Source organism: Barbus barbus, assembly GCF_936440315.1.
Source record: "Barbus barbus genome assembly, chromosome: 29".
In the NCBI taxonomy this organism is placed as follows: domain Eukaryota; kingdom Metazoa; phylum Chordata; class Actinopteri; order Cypriniformes; family Cyprinidae; genus Barbus; species Barbus barbus.
Genome location: NC_136757.1, coordinates 21906556 through 21927012, shown reverse-complemented (window position 1 = coordinate 21927012; position 20457 = coordinate 21906556). Strand labels below are relative to the sequence as shown.

Below are 20457 nucleotides of genomic sequence, written 5' to 3'. Positions count from 1 at the left end.
GTCACATACAAAGTATTTCAAAATGCACCATTTTTAAGGTGCCTATCAGGAATTGTTACACCTAAACCTTATTTGTTAAAAGTGCATGGAATGAGGTTTTGTGTTACTGACAGTTTACAGGGTGTCTATGCAAAGTATATTGCTGTACAGTAGATAGCCTATTAAACAAATATGTATTTGCATATATAATGTGGTGTGTATGTAAATATATATAGAGGAGGAATTTCAGGGACTTTTAGGTCAGGTCAGGTCAGGTTGCCACATTTATATTAAGGAAAACCGTATAAATATCAGTAAATAAAATGCTTTTGAATGCATTTGTGTATATTTTCAGATAAATTGATATATTTATTTCCTAATATAATTGTATTGAAAAAAAGTTATTTTATTTAACTATAATAGTAAAACGTTTTCATGTCAATTTTTTTCCAAGTGTTTACATGATGCTAAAAAGCCATTAAAGGGATAGTTCACCCCAAAATGAAAATTCTGTCATTAATTACTCACTCTCGTGTCGTTCCAAACCTGTAAGACCTTCGTTCATCTTCTGAACACAAATGAAGATAAATTTGATGAATTCCGAGAGCTCTCTGACCCTCCCATAGAGAGTAAGGATCCTAACAGGTTCAAGGTCCAGAACGCTTTGATCTGAACTTTGATTTGATATGTTTACGCTTTGATCTGAACTTAAACAACATATCCTCTTACACAGTGGCGTGCACAGGTCTCCGGAGGGGCAGGGGCGAAATGGGGGGGCGGTTGGTTACGGGTCCCCCTCGGCTAGGGGCATCACGATTTTATCACGATTCTTTGTCATGTTGGTTTTTCTATTTTGCAAGCTGTTTGAGCATTACAGCCAAACTAATTTCCCTATTATGAACAAAGCCTAGGTAACAAAATATAAAAAATTATGGCAGATATTTAGGCCGAAGTGGGTGAAGATAAAAATATTTGTCATTTTATCTTTGTTATTAAAAAATGAGAACAAAGATACACATTACAAATACACACAATATACAAATAAAATAAACAGTGTTTTATTTTCAGGTACAATAGGTGTATTTAGCAGGAGCATTCAAGAAACTGAATGAACAAATATAAAAATAAAACATTATATATTATATATTTTTCAGTCAAGAGTAGTGAGTGATTTTTCTCTTTGTGTTTGGTGTTTTATTAACATTAAAGGAATAATTCACCCAAGAATTAAAATAGACAAGTGTTTTATTTTTGTACCTTCATTTACTCACTCAAAACTTGTTTTAAACCTGAGTTTCCGTCTTCTGCTAAACATAAGTGCTATTTTGAAGAAGGTGGAAAACTTAAAACAACAAGTTGAGAAAACTCATAAATCTGCTGAAGCTGGTTGCCTTAAAATTTTAAGTTGGCTCAACTTTTTTTTTTTTTTTTTGCATTGACTGTTTGGTTACCAGCATTCTTCAAAATATCTTCTTACTGATGTGAATGTATGTGGCATTGTACAGTATATTGATACGGCGGTGCCAGAACTGCAGCTGTAGCAAGATACAACGATATTTCTTCAAAAGCAGATTGTGGAGACATTTTTATCAGGGCCGCTGCAGACCAAATGGGTGCCCTAAGTAGGATTTTATTGTTGTGCTCCCTCCCTCAAATATTATGGAAGTAAAATAAAAACACCTACCATAGGGGTCAAAAATAGAACTTTAATAAAATATAAAAGTAAATAAATAAATACATTGTAATTAAATTGTATTATTTACAAATTCAAATTGTAGCTCTAGACAGTTACCTATTTTATTAATACAGTTGTCTGATAACCAGGTCTTTGGCGCCCTTTACAGGCATTTATAACATGTAATGTTGAAAAAAACTATAGACACCATCACAAAATTTGTAATGGTTTTACTGGTTATAATGGGACTTGTATTGGTTTTAATGGAAACATATTGGACTCTACTGGTAATTGGTCACCTTCTATTGGTTGTTAAAACCAATAAATCCTAATATATGTCCCAAAACACACTACAGAAAACCATTTTTTAATGGTTAAAAATAGATGGTTTGTAATGGCATTTGTGATGGTGTTAGAATTTTCTGTGATGGTCTATATTGGGTTATTTTTTCAGCAGGGTTGCCTCATTGTTTTTATATAATGCATTATTAGTCATTTAAAGGCTGTTGTTGGCTTAGGTCTGTTTATAACCACAAATAAATATATATATTATCTTAATACTTCTTTGATTATGAATGTAGCCTACCTGAAAGTGACGTGAGGGCTTCGTTTTCATCTTTTTTTTTTCTCAGCGCCGGATTTCTGATGTCTTTCACGTGCATAGTTGTCCATCAATTATGATCACCCCCCCCCCCCCCCCCCAACCAACCCCCCCCCCCCCCCCCCCCAACACACACACACAACGTGATTTGTGCCCCCCCCCCTCCCCTAGAAATTCAAATGCCCCCCTGATGGAGGTGTCCTGGTGGTACTGCAAGGGCACTTTATCCTCGGACCTCAAAGAGTCAGGGGCTCGAAAAGTCCTTTTTGTTTTCTTTGCACACAAAAAGTATTCTCGTAGCTTTGTAAAATTAAGGTTAAACCACTGATGTCACATGGATTATTTTAATGATGTCCGTACTGTGGTATCTGGACCTTGATTATGTAAGGATCCTTGCTCTCTATGGGAGGGTCAGAGAGCTCTCGTAATTCATCAAAAATATCTTAATTTGTGTTCAGAAGAAGAACGAAGGTCTTACGGGTTTGGAACGACATGAGAGTGAGTAATTAATTACAGAATTTTCATTTTTGGGTGAATATCTTTAATGCAAACTGAGTATTTAGTTTTTAATATTTATATTTAAATGTAATATTTTGTTTTTTCAATAAAATGTCAATGTTAATTTCAATGCAAAGCAGGATCCCTTTGTGATCCCAAATTACACTACACGCAGTAGTGTGAGTTAACCTGTATCTTTTTTTTCCTTGGAAACAATTGTGGGACAAGAAGTGTGTGTTCAGTGGCTTATTGCAGCCAAGACTCTAAGGTATGTACTAGAACAGAAAGCGAAAATAAACCTACACTGAGAAATATTCACTGGAAAAAAAAGAAGTGTGTGACCCCATTCTTCTCTTTATGCATTTGTATGGAGCAGGAATTATATATCACGTACATCACTAACAGATCAATGGCACTGCACTAAAATATAATACACAATAAGAAAACAAGCTCTGATTTGTGTTTAACAGCATGATAACAAAATAGCTAATCAGTATTAACTTTCTAGCAATGGTCACCCCAAATAAAGTTTTTAAATCTAAGTGAAAATGGCCGGATGGCCTACAACAAAAGTGACTCAGCAGTTCATGTGCTTTAACAGCAACACGCGCCCTCTAGTGACACACACGTGCTACTGCGGGATAAACAATAACAGGCCTGTAATAATGAACAGGTTTTCAACACGCCACGCAACGCATTACGTACTGACGTCATTTTATAAAGAATGAGTAATAATATTATGATGAATAATAACACCAACAATAATTTGAAAGAGAGAACGGTAACGATCTGACTTCAGATTAACATTAATCATGAATGTACAGTGGCAAAAATAAGTATGTGAACCCTATTTGAAAATATATGGATTTTAGAATTGCCAATTCAGAAATCAGACAATTATTGCTCGGTGTATTCAATTAAAATTTAAAAAGTACAACTGTTCGTGTGCTATTAATTAAGTCAGACTGTCTTGGTCTATAATTGTGAATTATATTAAGACAAGACCACATTTTAGAAATAATAAATGCAGAAATCCATGTTTTTCACAAACTTATTCCTGCTACTTTAATTAATGCTTTATGTGTGTGTGTGCGTGTCTGTGTGTAAAGTTTCACTACATATTTGACTCATTTAATAATCTATTTATTATATAATGTTTTTCAATGAAAATTACCTTGATGTGTTACAGACAACCTTCTTAATATTAAAAATTGGTATTCAAACAAAACTGTACACAGACAATTTCATGGCATAAATACTATTTATTATTTGCCTGTAGTACATAGAAGATGCATAATTTTATATATACATACGTTTATGCAATATTCACAGACAGACAAACGGGAGACTCTCACAGCCTTACACACACTGTCACATACAAACAGATCACAGATAATGTCCATGTGCTCCCAGCACATCATGGAGAATCAGTTTCTGTATGGCATTGCATTGATGACATGTCTTCTCAGGAGCAAAAATTGTCTTATGTCCAAATGCTCAATCATCATCACACTGTCCTCCCGATGCTGGTGTACAGCCCCCGTCAGCCCAGGACGTCCAGCCAAAAGCCTCCTGCTTGTCTGGTCTAAGGCAATGGAGCTCCACGGTGTATGGAGAGACAGGAAAAAAGAAAAGAGAAAAACTACAACTAAAAGTACTGTGCAAAACCAGTTCAATGGATTTTCTATGAAGAAGATATCCCTCAACTTCATTAACTACACACTTACAGTCACTCCACACAAGGCATGAGTTCAAACACGAGGAAAAACTGAAAATCTTCACTTCAATAGCAGCCACTAACCACCAGAACTTTTTTTTTTCGTTTTGATTAAGGGGACAGATTTAATTCCAAAAGCGCATTACCTACTACCACTTCTAATTTCTAGCAATTACTTTGTCTTTATATAAAATTTGAGAGTTAAGAAAAATAGAGACTTGATTTCTATGCTCTCTTGTGCTTTCTTTTTTAGACAGAGCGAGAGGGCTGGGCGTAATTTCACTAAACCATCTTTCATTAAAAAAAAACATCAAACAGCAATTCAAGCACATCCCAGCTCTGGGTGTGATCATACTGCTCGTGGGCTTATATTCAACAATATTCCCACAAATTAATGCCAAGAATTTGAAGTCTATGAGAACCCCGCCCCCCCGGCGGTTTACGAGTCCCTTATGTCATAAAGACTTCTTTTAAAGTATCTGGTACAGAAAATTCAAATAAAAGTCACTAAAATACATATCATGGCACTATGTACAATAAAGTTAACTAAACACACGAGTGCACCAGCACAGAAGGTGAAATTATCATTATTGAGCAGTTTCACACACTCATACGTGTACTTTCGTGAGTCACTACGGCCTATATTGCATTAATCACTCCAGGCTGACCTCACAGTCACCTTCAGACTTTCGATGACTTCAGTGTTTTTTATCAGTAAATACATTTTTCGGTTGTGTTACTACAATAAACAGTATTGATTTTAAAACTAAAGAAAAAAAATATGATCCACAAAGCAAAAAAATCACTTCAGCTTGACCAAATATGTGAGATCAACCACTATTGTGACATTTTAATGTAACATCAAAAATGTAATGCAGGAAAAAATGTTATATATTATAAAATGTAAAATATATATATATATATATATACTGTATGTATGTATATATACACAAACAGTGCCTGGCAAAAGTATTCATACCCCTTAATTTTTTTCACGTTTTGTTCTGTTCCTGCCTTATGTTAAACTATGTTAAATGTTATGCTTAAATTTATTTTATTTTTTTTCCCAAATCAATCTACACTCCATACACCATAATAGTAAAGCAAAAAAACTGGTTTTTAACATCTTTAAAAAAACTTAAATGATTCCATTGCATAAGTATTTATACCCTTATCTGGGACAGTTGAAATTTAGCTCAAGAGCATACATATTGCTTGTAGATGTCACTATACTACGAGTGACGTTAACCTGTGGCAAATTCAATTGAATGGGTATGATTTGGAAAGCTGCTGTATAACAGCTTATAATGCATATCAGAGCAAAAACCAAGCCCTGAGGTCAAAAGAACTGCCTGTAGAGCTCAGAAACAGGTTTGTGTCAAGCCACACATCTGGGGAAGAGTTCAGGGGGGAAAAAAAAAAAAAGTTCTGCTTCACTGAAGGGTCACAGAAGAATATAGTCTCTATTACTCTTAATGAAAGAAGTTTGAAACAACCAGGACTCTTCCTAGAGCTGGACATCTGTTCAAACTGAGCAACTGATGGAGAAGGGCTTTGGTTAGTGTGGTGACCAAGAACCTGACAGTCAGTCTAGTTGAGCTCCATGATCATATATGCAGATGAGAGAAATCTACAGAAGGACAAACATCATTGCAACACACCACCGATATGGGCTTTATGGCGGTGTGGCAAGACTCAATCCTCTCTTCAGGTAAGACACACGAAAACACACTTGGAATTTGCAAAATAAAAGCACCTAAAGGACCCTCAGACTCTGAGAAACAAGATTATCTGGTCCGATGAACCTCAATTCTAAGCATCATGTTTGAAGGGAACCAGCTCTGCTCATCACCTGCAGAGTACCATCCCAAAAGTAAAGTGTGCTGGTAGCAGTGAGGCTGTTTTTCAGCAGCAGGGACTGAGGGACTCATCAGAATAGAAGAAAAGCTCAATGCACCAAAATATTGAGATGGCCTCAATGAAAACCCAGTCCAGAGCATTCAGAACCTCAGACTGGGCAGAATGTTCACCTTCCAACAGGACAATGACCCCAAGCACACAGCAAGAGTCAATTATAGACAACTCTGTGAATGTCCTTGAGTGGCCTAGCCACAGCCTGAGCTTGAACCCAATTAAATATTTCTGGAGAATCCTGAAAATGTGTATCTGCCCCCATCCAACCTGACAAAGCTTGAGAGGTGAAGAATGGCAGATAATGTTGATGAGCAAAGCTTGTCTCATCAAACAAAAGAGACTTGAGACTGTAAAGGTACTTCAGCTAAATATTTAGTTAAGGGTATGAATACTTATGCAATGTACTTATTTCTGTTTTTTTTATATTAAATAAATTTACGAAGTTGTGGCAGTTCTGTTTTTGCTTTGTCAATATGGTGTATTGAGTGCAGATTGATGGGGGAAAAAATAGTAATTTAAAGCAGTTTAACATAAGGCAGCAACATAAAACATGAAAAAAATGAAGGGGTATGAATACCTTTGCAAGGCACTGCATGTATACATATGTGTGTGTGTGTGTGTGTGTATATTTATTGATGCACCAAATCCACTCAGACTTGATGCTCGCAAGTGATACAGGAGAAATGCTAATTTTTCAACACAAATTGGGTAGCTGAAGTGTACATTGAGTATCTTAAAACAACAAAACAAACATATAAACTCAAAAAAGCTAACATCTAGTTAAATAAAAGTCTTATGTGATGCACATTTGCATGTGTGTATGTGTGTGTAAAGCTGGGGTTAATTGTTTGAGTAAAAAGTGCAAAATTCATGAGACTTTCTCTCTTTTTTTTTTTTTTCTTTCTTTGCATGTGTATGTGCAATGCCATTGGTTTTGCTCCACTGCAGCTTCGGCAGAAATCAAACGAGCCCTTTATGGAAACAGAGACTGAGAGAGAAATGAATAAATAGAGATTGAATGTTAAAGATGCGTTTTTAAAAGTCCTCCGGTATGTTTCTCGAAGGTCCGTCTCCTTCCAGTGTAAGTGTTGCTACAGTGGAATGGTGCGTGACTGGCTTGTCTGGGTGTCATCGATGAGACACAAAGGAATCACATGATAAAGTCGTCAGGGTGCAAAAGGGCTCCTGCAGATTTCCCTGTCCAGCAGGACCATGCAGGAGAGATTTAATTATCAGTGTGGCCTCCTTTATCCCATGATGCCACCGGCACACCATCCCACGCCCCAGTCAAGCGGACAGTTTTTCTCTTTATGCAAAGGGGCCGTGTAAGGACAGGACTCAAGGGTTGTGTGTGTGTGTGTGTGTGTGTGTGTGTGTGTGTAGGGCGGGGATCAGTGCAGGCAGTAGTCAGTTAGTTTCGTAGGACGAGAGCAAGGCAGCATCTACAGGCTCCATACAGGAGGGACACGTGAAGGACCTCATCAGCCAGTCATCTATGCAGTCCAGGTGGTAGATGTGCATGCAGGGGAGGAACCGGATGGGGTCTCCATACACAAAGTCCATCATGCAGATCACACACCTGCGCAAAGAGAGAATGTGTTGTTAACACACACCGCAATAAGCTTGGCAATAAAGGGCACAGTATTTCCATAGGCTGCTGACAGGGTTGGGCATAATGCAGAATTTAAAATTGGTCACGCCTTACAGGATGTTGAATCAGAATGGCAGAAAGATGAATTTACTGAATTGTAATTAAAAAAAAAGTTCAATAGTCACACAACAGAATGGTCAGGAACAGGCACTTATTAGGTGTCCTCATTAAAATTACATTTTTTAAACCGGTTTCATTTCGATTAGAGCAATCTAGGAATATATTAACTACCATTCAAAAGTTTGGGGTTGTTGTGATTTTTTATTTTATTTTTTTATGTTTTTCAAAGAAATCTCTCATGCGCACAAAGACTGCAGTTCTCCGATCAAACAATAAAGTAAAGATAAATAATAATATTATGAAATGGTAATAAAATTTAAAATAACTTTTTTCTATTTTAATATATTTAAAAATCGAATTTATTCCTGTGACGGCAAAGCTGAATTTTCAAGTCATTACATCAGTCCCATCTCAAACTTGCCCTAAAGTTTCTATGTCAGCTTTGCTGGAGTATTTAAACAGAGAGTGTTTACACATTTGAAAGGCTTTAGCTTAAGAATGGTTTACTTATAGATGCCTCTGCATATTCAACTGGGATATGAAAACATTTAAACCGCTTTATTCATGCGTTTAACTGTAGTGCTGATACTTGATTTCTGCTTGTTGTGCAAGAATAAAATTAATATTTTGTACTCGCTTGGATGAAAATTAAATTCAACCATAAGGCAATGCATTATAAATATAGGCCTAATGCCGTTAAACATTTAAATAACCTTAGTTAGAATTTAACATGTTACCATAGTCCTGGTCATGCCAAATCTCAGCTTAACTTGAGTCTTTTCACTATAAACATGTTATGCTTTAATGTGCATTCATATTTTTGATCTAGATTGAAAAAACACTTCAAAACCTTTAATATAACTAAAAAACTAAAAGACAGATACATAGTATCATCACTTACTCTCGAATCTTCTTCTTAGTGCCGTCACTGCCTGGATCATAGACACCTTTGGGAAGATGCTGGATGAGGCCGATCCTTTGAGCGATCCGCACCTGCTCCTCTTCGGTCAGTTGGGTTGCCAGCCGGGCCTGGCTGGGAGTGGGGTGATACACGGGCACATGGATCTGCTCCTGAAAACACCCACACATATGGTATAAGAACATAACAACAGTGAATATTGGATCACTTCTTGTGAGGTTTGAGATATTTAACCACTTCTATTCCACTCAAAATTAAGCAAAGTCATAAGACCAAGCTAGTCCAGAAATGAATATGCAGCTATACAGTACAATGCTCAGTACAGTTATGAGTAATCATCTTAATTTGAGGCATATGCAATCAAAGCTCCACCAGGGGGCGATCTTTCCCTTTTTGCACCATTTTGATGTGAGAAGCCCAAATGGGACCATATTGAGTCCAAAGGGTATTTATGAAGAGAGGGAGGTGAACAATAGCTCCCATTGAGACAGGCGCCTGCTCAGCATTCACTAATGAGAGCTGTTTGGGACACTGAGTAGGTTTAAGATCTGTGTGCGATGTATTCTGCTATAAACATTAGAACAAGTGATGTTACAGTATTGTTCATAGCAAATGAGAATCAAAATACAAGCATTTATTTGAATTTCCTAAAGACCAAAACTTCTATTATACATAGAAAATCTGTATAACAGTAAAGAACATTAATTATAAGACTTGTTTTAGTGTAGAGACAATTCATAAGTTAACACACTCATGATCATATTTTTTTTTTCAGCCCTACCCTGATGAATATATTCAAATATCCATTATGCAGCTTATTCAGGACTTCAGCTTTATAAATTATAATGTATAATAATATAACATATAGAATATATAGAAATTAATAGAAATTTGTGTACACATACATACACATGTATATTATATAATTTCATAATTTCTATAAAAATATAAATACAATATAATTTCATGAAATACAGAAAAATATAAAATAAAGTAAAATTATTAATAAATAATAATATTATACACACATACATGCATACATACAGTGGGGAAAAAATTATCAGAGCCCCTGTTGATTTTGGACGTTTGCCCACTCAAAGAAATGATCAGTCTATAATTGTAATGGTAGGTTTATTTGAACAGTGAGAGACAGAATAACCAGAAAAATAAAAAAAATCCAGAAAAATGCATTTCAAAAAAGTTATAAATTGATTTGCATTTTAATGGGTCAAATAAGTATTTGATCCCTTATCAATCAGCAAGATTACCTGACAATACAGGTAAGGAGCTGAGATTAGGAGCACTCTCTTAAAGGGAATGCTCCTAATCTCAATTTGTTACCTGTATAAAAGACAACCTGTCCACAGAAGCAAATTAATCAATCAATCAATCAATCAGATTCCAAACTCTCCACCATGGTCAAGACCAAAGAGCTTGTCCAAGGATGTCAGGGACAAGATTGTAGACCTACACACGGCTGGAATGGGCAACAAGACCATCGCCAAGCAGCTTGGTGAGAAGGTGACGATAGTTGGTGTGATTATTCGCAATTTGAAGAATCAAAACTGTCAATCTCCCTCGGTCGTGGGCTCCATGCAAGATCTCACTTCGTGGAGTTTCAATGATCATGAGAAACGTGAGGAATCAGCCCAGAACTACACGGGAGGATCTTATCAATGATCTCAAGGCAGCTGGGACCATAGTCACCAAGAAAACAATTGTTAACACTACGCCGTGAAGGACTGAAATCCTGCAGTGCCCGCAAGGTCCCCCTGCTCAAGAAAGCACATGTACAGGCCCGTCTGAAGTTTGCCAATGATTCAGAGGAGAACTGGCTGAAAGTGTTGTGGTTAGATGAGACCAAAATCCAGCTCTTTGGCATCAACTCAACTCGCCGCGTTTGGAGGAGGAGGAATGCTGCCTATGACTCCAAGAACACCATCCCCACTGTCAAACATGAAGGTGGAAACATTGTGCTTTGGGGGTGTTTTTCTGCTAAGGGAACAGGACAACTGCACCGCATCAAAGGGACGATGGATGGGGCCATGTACCGTCAGGGCCAGGGCATTGAAGCCAGCCAGGGCATTGAAAATGGGTCGCGGATGGGTATTCCAGCATGACAATGACCCAAAACACACAGCCAAGGCAACAAAGGAGTAGCTCAAGAACAAGCACATTAAGGTCTTAGAGTGGCCTAGCCAGTCTCCAGACCTTAATCCCATAGAAAATCTGTGGAGGGAGCTGAAGGTTTGAGTTGCCAAACGTCAGCCTTGAAACCTTAATGACTTGGAGAGGATCTGCAAAGAGGAGTGGGACAAAATCCCTCCTGAGATGTGTGCAAACCTGGTGGCCAACTACAAGAAACGTCTGACCTCTGTGATTGCCACCAAGTACTAAGTCATGTTTTGCAAAGGGGTCAAATACTTATTTTACTCATTAAAATGCAAATCAATATATAACTTTTTTGCAATGCGTTTTTCGGGATTTTTTTGTTGTTATTCTGTCTCTCACTGTTCAAATAAACCTACCATTAAAATTATAGACTGATCATTTCTTTGTCAGTGGGGAAATGTACAAATCAGCAGGGGACCAAATAATTTTTTGCCACTGTACATATATACACACATTTGTGTGTGTAGTGTACAGTAAGTTTTTAATCCCTTTATTATTTTCTATGTTTAACATCTTATAATTCTGCTCACAATTTCACATACCTCTCTTTTCTCAAAAGTTTACACACCCCTGTGCATAATCTGTATTAACCTAACCACCATTACAGTGCAATAACATTAACCACTACACCCAAGAGAGGACATTAATATATCGTTTCAGGTGTCAACGATTGTACCCTGGAGCTCAGATCATGTCTTTCTTGAAAACCCTACAATAAATTAGCCTTGTAAATGAGTGTTGATTTGTGAATGGTGGTGTTCATGGTTATTGGACTGGACGTTGCACACTTGGGAAAAAAAAAAAAAAAAAAAAGCAGCACTGCTTTGGCTCAAAACAGCCACAAACGGCCAAAGCTCAGATATTGCTCCATGGACATTCATACTTGGAAGATATTTATTACTTCCTTACATTATAAACCTCTAAGCCACATTCATATGCGCACGCACCATGATAACGATTAATCAGATGTAGGACATGTTTCCACACAGGGGAGTAATGCCCATAGGGAGCAGTGAGAGACGTTCTGTAGAAACCAGGCCTGAGGACTGGGAGGTGCTGCTGGGAAAAGCAACCATGGCGTAGTGCAGTTCTGATTTCAGATCAGATTAAAGGTGAGCTTTGAGATCAGGTTCAGCGCTCACTTGAGAATTAGGTCACACAGCGGCCATATTGAATACAATCACTTGACCGACAGGTTATACTACCTATCTGAATACACACTAATTTGTACACCGGCTGAAGACAAAACCAAATAGAAAGAACATTTGTGATGTACTCATAATGTAGTGGTCAGCACTCTGGGATCCAGCAAATAAAGGTGTGTGTGTTTAGCTGGAAGCAGAACCGAAACACGATCTTTCTGACAACGACGGCGCCGTCTTCTCTGACAGTCTCTGAAACTCTTGTGTTTCACACCATGTAAATCTAACCAAGGAGTCGCTTCCCAAGTTTCTGACTTCACAGGTAGCATTTTTGTATGAAGGTTCATCTTAAAGATAATGTATATGCATTTCTGTGGCACTAGCCTCACCAAAAAGAACAACAAAAGTAATCTGAACACTCGCCCCATCCGCCATTGGCTGAAAAATAGCTTGTCCCTCCTCAAACGAACTCCAACGTTGCTCTGTCAGGCTGGTCAGGATGTTTAAACAAAAAGTTTAGATATGACAATTAAATATAAATTATGCAATCTATAAATGTTGCTATGTTGGGCTGGTTGGCATGTTCAAACAAACAAAATGTTTTGATATGACAATTAACTTTACATTATACATATAAAATACAGATAAATAGGCCTATATATAATATTTTGCTCTGTTGGGCTGAGAAAGTTTTCATATGGCATTTAAATATATAGTATAAAAATATAAAATATGTTGAACAGGCTGATCAAACAAAGCAAAATTTGAGATGATATGACCATTAAATAAACTGAAAAAAATAAATAAATATACTTATTACATACATATACATATCTACATACATACACACACACACACACACATACATACAGTCATGGCCAAAAATATCGGCACCCTTGGTAAATATGATCAAAGGCAGCTGTGAAAATTAATCTGCATTGTTAATCCTTTTGATCTTTTATTTTAAAAATTTACAAAAATCTAACCTTCCATTGGATAAGAATTTAAAATGGGAGGAAATATCATTATGAAATAAATAGATTGTCCCTTTAGATTCACAGCTCCATGACGGTGCTTCTTCTCTTCAGTTCACCTCACTCATTTTCTACAGGGTTCAGGTCAGAGGACTGGAATGGCCATAGCAGAAGCTTGGTTTTGTGCCCAGTGACCCATTTTTGTGTTGTTTTTGAGGTTTGTGTTTGGATTATTGTACGGTTGGAAGATCCAAACATGGTCCATTATAAGATTTCTAACAGAGTCAGTCACTTATTGATATTGTATTTGATAGAATCCATGATGCCATGTGTCTATACAAGATGTCCAGGACCTCCAGCAGAAATATAGCCCCACAACATAAAAAATACAGCAGTATATTTCATTGTACACATGGGGTACTTTTTATCCCTGGGTTCACCAAACCCATCTTGAGTGTTTGCTGCTAAAAAGCTATTTTTTTAGTCCCATTTGAAGTTTTTGGATTAGCTAGGAGAATTTCTCTTGAAACCCTCCTAAACAGCATGTGATGTAGGTGACAATTAAGGTTTTCTCTGACCCCGAGACTCAACTATTTTCTGCAATTCTCCAGCTGTGGTCCTTGGGGAGTCTTTCGCCACTCAAACTCTCCTCCTCACCGTGCATTAGGATGATACAGACAGACGTCTTCCTTCCAGGCAGTTTCGTAACTTTTTCTGTTGACTGGAAATTCTTAATTATTGCCCTGATGGTGGAAATGGGAATTTTCCCTGCTCTAGCTCTTTTCTTAAAGCCACTTCACTAATTTGTGAAGCTCAATTATCTTTTGCCACACATCAGAAATATATTCTTTGGTTTTTCTCATTGTGATGGATGATTAAGGGAATTTGGGTTTTGTTTTCCCTCCTAATTATATTTCTGTGAAACAGGATAATTTCATGTTCATAATCACCCTTGAGCACTCAAAATTGTGAATATGAATGGGAAAATACTTCAGAGATATTTTACTCTGAAGAATTTCTAGGGGTGCCAATAATTGTGGCCAATGTGTATTAGAGAAAAACATTTATTTCATAATGATATTTCCTCCCATTTTAAATTCTTATTATCCAACGAAAGGTTAGATTTTTGTGAATTTTTTAAATAAAAGATTAAAAGGATTAACAATGCAGATTAATTTTCACAGCTGCCTTTGATCAGATTTACCAAGGGAGCCGATATTTTTGGCCATGACTGTATATACTGTATGTGTGTGCATGTTAAAAATCTACAACAAAATCTAATAAGTTTATAATTTTATATAATAATTTATAATGTATTTTAATATATAACATAGGCCTATTTGATATAGCAATGTATATTATATTTATTATTAAAAACAATTACATACTATAATACATCATACAATATTTATAATAAATACAAATCCTATAAATATTATAACAGAGGCTCATAAATTCACATCAGTGTTTTGTGAACACTATTTTAGGCACTAGAAAATTAAACGAAAATGTCAAAACTGTCAGACTTGCACTATAATTGCCTAACCTTGTTAATATATCAATAAAACAAAGCTAACCTTGTTAATACATAAAACAACACTGACAAGAAAAAGAAAATCACAATTACAAAAAAAATAGGATTGTGGGGTATCATAAGCAGTGAGGTATACATCTACTGTATACCATCTTTAAACATTTACCTGACAAAGGCTTTCTAATTGACAGTATGTTACAATACCAATTTATTCAGACATTTCAGGCATCAAGAGCACAGCTCTCATTTGAGAACAACAGGAACAGCATCAGACACCCCAACACCACGAGTACAACAGAGAATGATTTGATTGGTTCAAAGAAACAGACAGTCCGAGACAAAGAGGTGAAGGAATCGCAGAACAAAAAAAAAAACAAGAGCTGGCGAGCGGGGAATTCTGTTTGGTCTGGTAGGCTTTGGGTGTTAAACAAAGCATGTCGTCCAGTCTCCGGCCCTCCCTCATTACTGAAGCAGACAAACCATCCAGTGGTCCATTTTCTGCTCTCTTTCTCCGACTTTGTTCCGGTAAAGGCTGAAAGCACCACTCCCTCTCAGGACTCACTGGACTAGACAAAACAATCCAAACCGTCACTGCCCTGTATCTTTCACTTGCCTCAAAATCCAAAGAGATAATAAAACAGAACTATAAACCACTAAAACAACTTATTCCTGATAACAGTGTCATCTACTGACTTCATCTTTATCAGAAATCAAATCAACGTCAAGCCTGATTCAGTGCTTTCACAACAAACACAGAAGTGAAGACATCTGTGCTTCACATTCCTGTATGTGTACCTCACTCGAATAGCCCAAAATAAGGCTAGAGGCTAGCATGACTCAGCCAGACACCGTCTCAACCGCCCTCCACAGTGGACAGAGACTACAGACAGAATGAGGAGCTACTTTAGCATCCCCAACACTACTACTTTTAACATTAGCTTCCCAAGCTAAGCTAACAAGACAAAGCAACACACTATATTGAAGCTGTTAGGGGCATATATCTTTAAATGCATAACTAACAAAGGATATGCTGTTTTTAACAATTGGAGCTATATTTATCTGGCACAAAAGCAATTACAATTTTAATTAGGGTGACATCATTAAATGTAAACATACAATTTACGTCAAGTACAACTAACAAAATAAATAAATAATACACACCACACATTTAAATATATACACTACCATTCAAACATTACAAGGCCAGCAAGATTTCAAGAAGTCTTTTATGCATATCAGATGGAAAAACAGTAAAAACATTAACATTGTGGTATATTGTTACAATTTGTAACATGAAACAGGCATTTTCTGTAAAGCTGCTTTGAAACAATCTGTATTATGAATAATGCTATAATTTTTTAGAAAGTTCAAAAGAACAGCATTTAAAAATGGCTTTACTGTCACTTTTGATCAATTTAATGTGTTGTTGCAAGTTAAAGGTATTCATTTCTACAAAAAAAAAAAAGTAATAAAGATACATAAATACATAAAAAATCATTACTGACTCTGGTATAATGAAAAATAAAAATAAAATGGAGTAGGTAAAACAATCTTCTTTATTCTAATTCATTCTTAGTTAAAAGAGTCAGAAAATTGTCAAAGTCCAACTTCACAAAAACAGTCTGTTGCGATTTCCCCTAAACCAGGCTCTCTCAACCCTGGTCCTCGAGGGCCACTGTCCTGCAAATTTTATCTCCAACCCTAATCAAACACACCTGAACAAGCTAATTAAACTGTACAGGCAGGTGAGTTTGATCAAGGTTGGAGCAAAACTCAGTGCAGGACAGTGGCCCTCCAGGACCAGGGTTGAGAACCCCTGCCCTAAACTATAGCATTTACATGATTTTCAAAAACATGTATATTTTTTTCAATTCGGGCTAAAAACAAACTTTCAAAGTGTATGTAAACATATCGACTGTTACGGGAAGAACATTTTTCTTTTTCACTCTCCCACACACTTTGTCCTCCTTTTCTAAGCAGTGAGAGGGCTGAGGAGGTGGACGCTTATCTGAGCGCATGGAAGGTTAAACAAACAGCTGTTTGAAGTGCTACTAAGTCAACGCTGCAGAAACGGTCTGTACCAGCTCAGCACAAAATCAGGCCTCCATTACCAAACACTATACACTCTCACCCCACATACATGTGCATGTGTGAATATATAATGGCTCTTAAGCAGTGTAACACCAAAATTACATTGACACTATTTAGAGAGGAAGACTTAGATGACTGTCTTTCTTGTGTTTGAGTACTGAAAGAAGTAGCGGCAAAGTATTTGAAGCATGTTTTTGAAGGCCAATAAAGACGACAATTTACAACTATCTACTACTGCATTTTAAAGATCCCTTTATAACTTAAAATAAGCAGAACCGTTTCTGTGCATACTTGAGAGCACAGACAGCCCCTTCTAGCTCCCTGCCTGAGACTCTGGGGGAAAAAACGTCAAGCATTCTTGGCAAGCAATGCAAGAATGTGCTGAGATTGGGAATGATTTGGGTTCTCAAGGAGGCTGTGCATTTTTTCATCCACTGCGTGAATCAAACAGACCTCCTGTCTGTCCAACATTCCGACAATAGGCTGAAGCGAGCCATCGGAATATTGCACAGAGCAGCAGTGTCATTAAGAAACGCTGGGAAAATTCAGCATGGTGCTGTCTTCTTCTGCTCGTTTTTTTACACCCTTGTCTGATCTTGCACCCTAGCGACTCAATAACTTCACAAAACAGAAAGCGGAGCACAATTTTTGCTGGCGTTCAGCAGAAAGGTGCCTCCTCTTCAAAGACAAAGCCCAGTAACACAAGAAAGAGCGCATTTATCCAATAATGAAATTCTGTTTGCATTTTAACCCTTGAGCTGTAAGATGTGAGAGGTTTGGATGATATTTCTTCTCATATAGCATACAATTATTAATTGTATGGAGTGCAAATAGATAACTGCCACAGAACACAAACAGCAAATAAAGGAGTACTGATGAAAAACACAGTTCACTGGAAAATGAGATCACCATAACTCTTCTGTGATCATGATGATGCATTCAACACTACCTAGAAATGTTTCATCAACAGGATTCGATAAGCTATTTTATAAACTGTGGTTCTCCTCTGAGTCAATCTCCTGGCCCATAAGAACATTCAGGCTGTTTCCAGGCGACTACGTGGAGGAGGAAGTGGCAGAACGCTGTTAGTACAGCTGATAAGCGCAAGGAGTACAGCACAAAACTTCCCACCTTCTACTTTCAATGGGTGGTTGCTTCCACTCAGTGCCAATCAACATTAGATTATGCAGCCAAACTGAAACCAAGACCGAAGAGAGTGTTTTAAACTTCTGAAGGAAGGTTTTGCATAAGAAGATTTATAAGACAGTTACGTCACAGTAGTTCTGAGGAAATTACTGCATGATTGTTTGAGATGCATATGTGATTACCTATCATATGGAACCTGCAGGGCCGATGGCGGTTTGCTAATGGGGAAGCAAAGTTTGTTGGTGTCTTTTTGTAAAGCAGAGATCCAATACACAACTAAGAGGCTGTAACAGCCTTCACAGCAAACATGACAGCTCCTGAACTTCCTCTCAGTTCAGTGCATATGCACAGTATAAATGTTGTTGCAAAACAGTGACAGTATATAAAATGTTTGCTTATTGTGCACTGATAATTACCCGTTTAAATGTGCTTGTTTCACCCAACACAAAGACACCCATCCCATCAAACCCAGCTCTCCTGGAAGAGTTATAACATGCTGACGTGAGATGAATGTCTTCCTTTTAAACAAAGGAATGATGCAGCATGACATCATTTTAAACAACGTGATCTCATGATTTGAACTTCAACTGATTCCACATGTCCATAAAAATGGGAAAATCCCCTCGTTTCCACCCTTTCTGACTCTAAGACCATGTTGGAAACCTTATGAAAGCCCCTATGAAAGTTTGCAGAGACCCCAAGCCCCCTGGTTGCCCTAGTACAGTCAGGGGTATGTGTACAGCAGGGGTACTTGGCAAGATTTCAAATAAGGCTCTTATAAAACTGCTAATAAATCAAAACAAACGTGATTCTTCTCTTTTGATATTTGAAGGAAAGAAAACAAGTTCTATAAATACTAAAAGCGAAACTCTACCCGGGAGAATAACATCACTATGACGTCACAATCAGAATTGTTACTTTGTCGCAATAAACCTGGTGCTGGTCAATCAACACGTCACGGAGGCGGCAGGCTGTCCATCTTTCTGGACGGTCTGACGTGAATTGTAGGCCAAGTTTATGTCGAACAAAGAGGATTTAGTATGGCACACTGTCTAGGGCGAAATCAAACAGATGGAGCTCCTGATATATTTCCCCGTATATTAGTATGCATTTGATTTTGTATTACAGATTAAGAATAGCCTATAGCATTGCGAATGTTTATATTAAAAAGCAGGAGGCACAGTGTGTTTTAGTCAAAAGGAAAGTTTCTTTGTTTATTCTGGAGGTTCTTCATTAGCTTACCTGATATGGAGGTGGCGGCTCCTGATCCGGATCGTTGGCGTCACCAAAACTGGCCCTGTCTGACTGTGATTCGTGGAGCAAGGAGATATCATCCGAAGTGGGAGATTTCAGACAATTCCCCATCTCCTTTTCAAACTCCTTGTTGTCTAAATGTTGAAATCCTGTCTATCCCCTGCTTTCTTCCCTTAATCACTCCAACCAGACTTCCGCCCTTTTAAACAGGATGACTAAATCTCTATCATTCATTTAAAACGATCCGATCATCAGGAGAGATCCTGACGGAGAAAAACAAACCATTGTCGACACAAAGAACCCTGGCAAAAAGTGTCAGACACACATATGAAACGATGTTTTTGTAAACACATAAAATCAAATACGTCTATTTGCCCTAAAGCCGTGGTATGTGGTGTTGTCCTTTTCTCCTCGTCTCAATAATAAACACTGGTTAGCCTTCAACGGATAATTTCTACAATATCAAATATGCGCTTGCTATCAATGGCGACTTAAGCAATGTTGCCTTTCAGGCAGTCATTCTAAGTCCCGCCTCCGGGCTGTATGGACCAATCCGCGGGTGTCTTCTATAGTAAGGACGTTATTAGTGGTTATTCGTCACCCAATCAGATCGCCGATTTACAACACCAACAACTGGGGGTTTAAAGCCTGTAAACTTGACCGCATTAGGCCGATTTAAAGGCATAGTTTGCTCTATAGAGAAAAGTCTGTTGTAATTACTTAACCTCATGTTTTTGCGAAAACCCACGACCCCTTTTTTGTGTTACAATAAAGGAGACATTAGTCAGAATGACTGTACCCAGTCACTGTTCACATTCATAGTTAACGTTAGGTAAAACAATGTCATGAAAATGCATGGCGACCTCAATTTTAAGTTTTAGTAATTTTTTCATGTGCATCTGACATTTTTATTTTTTTACATTAATGTCCTTTTTTCAGGTTTAGTTTGAATAATTTTAGTGCTTTAACAAACACTTTATTGCAGTTATACATAAGTATTTCAGCCATTTATATTTTTATTTTGTTATACGTCACGTGAGTTTTATTTCATGAAAAATGTTTTTAATAGTTTTAGATTTTAGTTCATAGTAACAATACTGACATTGACTATTACAGATGAATATAGTGCA

At 37.3% G+C, this 20457-nt stretch overlaps 1 protein-coding gene across 1 annotated transcript; it reads right to left on the bottom strand.

The window, feature by feature from the left end:
* Positions 1–7291: 7291 nt before the first annotated feature.
* LOC306849810 (RING finger protein 11-like) lies at positions 7292–19845 on the bottom strand. The gene is made up of 3 exons (XM_079385132.1): positions 19316–19845; positions 8997–9166; positions 7292–7963 (listed from the first exon to the last, which is right to left on the bottom strand). The coding sequence occupies exons 1-3, from the start codon at positions 19436–19438 to the stop codon at positions 7792–7794; spliced, it is 465 nt and encodes a 154-aa protein (XP_079241258.1). The 5' UTR covers positions 19439–19845; the 3' UTR covers positions 7292–7791.
* Positions 19846–20457: the final 612 nt, after the last annotated feature.